The 6,000-nt window shown below is 42.9% G+C and overlaps 1 protein-coding gene across 1 annotated transcript; it reads right to left on the reverse strand.

Moving 5' to 3' along the window:
• Positions 1–548: 548 nt before the first annotated feature.
• On the reverse strand, positions 549–2,013 carry LOC308111243 (gastrotropin-like). The gene is made up of 4 exons (XM_080466074.1): positions 1,479–2,013; positions 1,225–1,385; positions 1,024–1,113; positions 549–882 (listed from the first exon to the last, which is right to left on the reverse strand). The coding sequence occupies exons 1-4, from the start codon at positions 1,543–1,545 to the stop codon at positions 823–825; spliced, it is 378 nt and encodes a 125-aa protein (XP_080322200.1). The 5' UTR covers positions 1,546–2,013; the 3' UTR covers positions 549–822.
• Positions 2,014–6,000: the final 3,987 nt, after the last annotated feature.

Here is a 6,000-nt window from a genome sequence, read left to right on the forward strand (position 1 = left end):
TCAAGTTTGTCAGTTGAAGGCTTTTAATCATATTTCTCTAGAATATATAAAATATTAAGATATGAACACTTTAAAGCATGTTTCTCTCACCAACCACATAGTATATAGCAATAACTCTTTGGTAAACAAATGTCTATTAAATTGCAGTCTTTTTTCTTAAAAGAATAAACTTCTTGGATGTAGAAATGCCGTTCGATAGGTTTACGGTCGAAACTTCCAAAGGTAGCAAAGTATATTACATGATGTTCAAGTTTGGGTAAAACTACATACTTGAAACACAATTCTCATAAAAGCATTTATACAAGTACCCAAAATATAACTTTATACGGTCAATGTTTTTCTTTGATTTAACACGAGAAAAAAATATGAATTCTAATAATTTTGAGTTTTATTGATGCTTTTTTACAAGTGACATCAATAATTAGTTGTTTTTTTTAACAATATGATTACACTTCTTATTCGTCCAGCATAGCGAGTACAAATCGTGTAACCAAAGATCATTAATACAACATCGCAATGTGAAAAGATGAATCTCAGTAATACCTTGATAAAACAGGTACGAGTGACTTTTATTTGGTCAACAATGACCACTGTCATATCCGTGTAAACACACAGTATATGGTGGCGTTTAAGTTCAGTCTAAATGTGTTAATACAACAACAAGATGTTCTTTGGAGTAATGAATGGTTCCACTTGTTCCTCGGTGCAGATGATCTCTCTCTCTCTCTCTCTCTTCCTCTTGTTCCCGTCGGCACAGTGGCTGCTTTCATGGTTAACTTTGCTCCCAGTCGTCCCCATTGGAGCGTGTTGAGTCTCGCAGCGTTAGATCCTCCTGCTCACTCTTTTGAAAGTCACACCCTTCTCCCCCGGAGTTATGCAAGTCTGCGTCACGCGGCGTGAAAAAGAGAAGTGAAGAAGCACAAGTTATATTGAGGACATTGGCGCTGGATTGAGTTGATTTGTCTCCAGCAGTATGGAGAAGCAGCGCCTCGTCGCCTGTTATCGGGTAGTTTCCTTTCTTACCATGACCAGCTTGTCGTCGACGAGCTCTGCTACAAATTGGTACTGAGGAAACTTCACTGAAATCTTTCCACCTTCCATAGTTACAGGCGCCTGTGAGGACAAAATGATTCAAATGTCTTGAAAGCGACATGACATGTTGTGGAGCTGACAGCGGGCTCGCAGGTAAATATGTGGTCTTTTCGGTTTGGTGTGACTGCTCACCTTGAAAGAGGAACCGCTCATCGTCTTCAGCTCACACTCTTGGCCAACAGTGAACGTATTAGACCAGGTCCAGTTGGGGATGGTTTGAGTCCAGGTGAAGTTGTTCCCATCCTGAACCACCTCTGTCACTACTGTCTGGTCTGTTTTGGCATGCATGAGCCCTGTGACAGAGAGAGCAAAAGTCCAAAATCAAAAAGAAAGTTGATGGGTGACACACATTTACCCACGTTCGTTAAAAAAGAAAATCCAAATACCGATTGCCTCCAGAAACTGCTCGTAGTTCTCTTGGCTCTCCAGCTCGTATTTCCCAGCGAACGCCATGATGCTGAAAGACACAGATGAATCGGGGGAAGGAGTTTATGAGTCAAGAGAGGAGTGGCTTCTCCAAAGATATCCTCTGAAGCTTTGCCAAACCGTCTTCCTCCTCTCACACACAACTCCACTGTCACAAGTGTGTGAAAAATGTTTGCGTCTGTGTTTTTTCTTTCTTTTTTTTCCCCAAGTCAACACCGTCACATGGTTTCACTTCGCAAGTCCACGCTCCCGTCAAGCCTTGGGTTTTTGCACAACTTCCCACACGTCAGTACGCAGGTTTCAGCAAGTGTGAGGCAAAAAAAACAAAAAAAAAACGGTCTCAGAGCTAAACGCACGGTATGTCTTTGTACAAATCATCAACAAATTAAACTCAAGGTCACGGAAACATTTTCATCCCTTCTCCTTCTGGGAGCTTCGGCCCTGATTGAGGCACGAATTCATTTGATGTCAGCAGCTGCTGCGCAGACGTTGAATGTTTCTCGTTGGGAGCTGCCAGATGAACGTGCATGAGAAAATCAAGACCAAAAAAAACCCCCCCAAAAACACTTTGAGGTTTGTGACCAGCATAACTCGGCATGCAACAAACACATGCATGGGCTCCAGACTGTTCTTCTCCCAAAAACATCTGCATGAGTCATCTGTTCAAGGAGCTCAGGAAGTAACTACTGCTATTAGCGGGACATTTTCTCATGAGCACAAGAAGTGTATTGTCTGGTATCGTGTAACTCTCCAATTCGATCTTTTCAGCTTGTACTGCGATGTCGTTCGGTTTCATCTGGTGTCTTCTCATCACATCCTGTCCAGTCCAGAGTTCATTTTGTTCTTGTGTTGTCCGGTCACTAGTATCTACCTTCCCACATTCTAACTTCTCATATTGTCCGACATCCTTTTGCATCGTATCCTCTTGCATCGTTTGGTATGAAACTAAATCACAATAATACAGAAGAAATGTATATCCAGACTCAAACTTACTGGAGACGACTTGTGGGAAAACCAAAATAATATTTCTTTATCAAACTGACTGTATTATTTTGTTGACAAAAAGTTAAATATGTCTGGTGGCTGGTACTGTCCAATTATTAGACTACTTTGTTGTTTAGGTGTGTGTATTGTACCCTCGGTGTTTCCAGAGTCATTGTAAATAAGTGTATTGTGTCCTTTTGTCAGTGTGGTCGAAGCAATTTGTCCAGACTTGTTTCGCAAAGATTGTTTGAGTCTATAAAATGTCAGAAAACACACTGAGAAGCGTGCTCACTGAGCAGGAGTTTGAATAAGGTGAAATACACACGAGAAATGGATCATACAATTTGTTTTTGACTCCTACACTAAGAAATACTAATGAAATATAAAAGGAAACACATCAGATGAACAAAGTGGCGTCTCGAATAAAGTAGTTAAGTCAATCTTTTGATGGGTGCTTTGGTTTTCTTTTTTTTTTTACGTTGAAAGAGAAACTCCTTTACCTTACATTTATTGATGTGGAATGAAAAGTGTCAGTAGAAAGGAGATATAGGAAGCCTCTGAACAGGACTGTGACATTGAAGATGAGGACTTTTCGCCTTAACTGGGGCTTTTGGACCTTTTCAGGTGAGGACCTTCCCTTTCAGCTAGAACAGGTTTAAAAGCTCCTATTCATCAACGTTTCACCTACAAAACCCTTTAGCTCACATCCTGGCTTCCATTTATTTCCCCTTCCTTTCAACCTTTTTCTCTAAAAAAGAAGTGAACTATGTCTTTGTGAACACGGGGTGAAGACTGACTAGAGGACTGTAATTTCCTGGTATTTCATTCAACATAGAGTCACTTGAGTAGATAAAAACGTGTGGTGACGCTCGAGGGGATGTACAGAAGGTACAGTGGACAGATAATTAATATGATCTTCACTCCATAAAGTGAAAGTAAGTGTATTTTATTATTTTCTCATGTTGATGGACTAGTGTAATGTGACCTTCAGGGATTAATCTTGTACTAAAGATGCAGCTGCTTTTTGGGTGGAGAGTGGGGGGGGGGGGGGGGGGGGGGGGGGGGGGGGGGGTTATTATCATAGCTCTGGCTTTATGTTTGGTTTTCTGTCGTCACAAGTTGTTTTTTCCCTCCTCTGTGTCGTGCGCTTCATCTCTGATTACCCCTCAAGTGTTTCCACCTGTGTCTCATCAGCGCTGCCTGGCAGGCAGTGTATTTAGGCTCTCAGCCTGTCTCCAGTCTTGTTTGTCCATCTTCTCAATGTTTTCATCTCTTTTTTTTTTTTTTTTTTTCTCCTTTTCTTTTGTTGCTATGCTTCTAGTTCTGGAAGCCGTCATCAAGTTTAAATGTGTTTGACTGTTTGGGTCCTCTGTCGACGCTCCCTGACATATTTTTCTTCTTCGAGACTGTTAATGTAGACGTAGATGACAGAGAAGAACCATAAGAGAACCACAAATCTAGAGCTGACCTACCAAACTACCCATTGCCTTCAAGTTGGAGGCAAAGGGTCAATCAGCTTCTGGCTTCACTTTAATGTTTAGGAAAATCATAGAGGGGGTCTGCAACACTCCTCTATGGGGATCCAGGAACACTTGTTCCACTAAAGGCTTTGAATGAATGAGACTGCAGAACTTGGCCGTGAACATGACATTTAGCCTAACCAGTGCAAAAATGATATTACACTGGAACCTTTTTTTTTTTTAAACTATTTCCCTTTTAGTTTTTTTTTTTTTTTTTTTTTTAACCATCTGCTAGACACCATGAAGGAGCTTGACATTTCGATGTAACGCATTGATCAATCTAACACGACGAACCGGCAGTCAGCTGGAAGGGAACAACGGCACCGCAGGCCAGGGTAACCACAAAAGCATTACGGAACGTTTGGAGCGCGATCATATGACAGAGTTTAATAAAAAACACAGAGAAATAAACTGTGCCTGGCTCTTCACCAGATGTCCTGTGATGCATACCCGACTCTCTCTCTGTTCGTATGCGTCTGCGTATAGCCAGTATTGATTCAGGCCCAGCTGGTATAAATGGCTTAATGGCAGGCACGAGGAATCTGTGAGCCATGATGTAACCGAAGAGGCCTGTTCATTAATCAGTGTGCCTAATTTGAAGTGGGTAGAGTTAACTGGAAAAGAACTGTTGAAATAGACGGGTGCCCAACGTTCGTTCACACACAAATAGAAGCCAGACTGGTTCAGCAGGCGGTGATGGGAGGAGAGGTTGTGCTGATCTGAGCAAGTCGCTGCAGTAATGCAGTAAAGGACTATTGTAAAGAGCTGTAACGTAAATCTCTTTAATGTTTGATCTCCATTCTCGCCTATTGTCATGGGTTATGATTAAAACTCTATTGTGGATACAAGCAGCTGAAATGAGCCTTTTCCTTATGGTTTGCGATGGAGTCATGGGCTCGAATGTCAACTGGGACGAGGCCTCCAGATAAATTGATCCACAACCCTCCGGAGAGATAATTCTTGGGTCTGGTTTAGAAGCGGTCAGGAGGTAGTTACATTTGATATGGATATGTTTTTTTATTTAAATCTCCATGTGGGACTGTTTCACCATGTGAACGTGGTGAGAGAGAAGATGGAAGGATAGATCTGGTCTATGACCGAGAGGCGTTCCAGACTGCAGCTGTCGGCGGGTGTGAGAGTCCGTGCTGACGTCTGGTCACCACAAAGTGAAGAAGTGAAGTGACCGAGGACTGTTCTGACCCGAAGAATCACTTTAACTTCATATGGATCACCTTCTGTGGTGTGCATGCTACAAACCTGTCGCAGAAGTGACGGCAGGATGCACAACGGGATGAAGGCCAGGTTTGGAACTTGATTCTCCTTCAACCACGTTTGATGTACAGCCTCTGAACATAATTGCAGCATGTCCACCTTTTGGATGGGCCTTGAAGGCAGTGACCTCGCTCAGCAGCAAAATGTGTCCGTCGGTCTGCGGAGTAGCTTTGGCAATGACCGAAGGGACGTGATGAGAGAGAGAGAGAAAGGTTAACGGTGTTGTGTAATGTCCTGAAGTGAAACTCGCAGGGTCTTTGAAACCTCAACTTGATGAGTAAAAACTTAAATGATATAAAAGGAAGCCCTCAGAGGGCTGATAAGGGTGAAGCAAGGACAGACCAGAGCTCTTTGCTGGCACCAGAGAGATCTAATGTGAGTTTACGTGGTTGTCAGTCTCTGTGCATTAGCCCTGTGATGGACTGGCGACCTGCTCAGCGTGCATCCTGCCCTCGCCAGTCATTAGGTGGGATTGGCTCCAACACCATGCGACCCTGCACGGGACAAAGTGGTGCAAAAGATGGATGGATGTAATCAAAGGGCCTTGTTGCTTTAAGTGGAAGCCTGCGGTGCCTCGCCTCCAAACTCAAAATGGTCCCCATGTCCTTACCCAGGACACGACTAACATTTATCAAGCAAACGTTAACATCCATGGCGATAAACAGCAAGTGCCAGTTTTTAAAAGCCAACATAAAGACTCTCGGGT

This window comes from Lipophrys pholis (genome assembly GCF_963383615.2).
Source record: "Lipophrys pholis genome assembly, chromosome: 6".
Lineage (NCBI taxonomy): Eukaryota > Metazoa > Chordata > Actinopteri > Blenniiformes > Blenniidae > Lipophrys > Lipophrys pholis.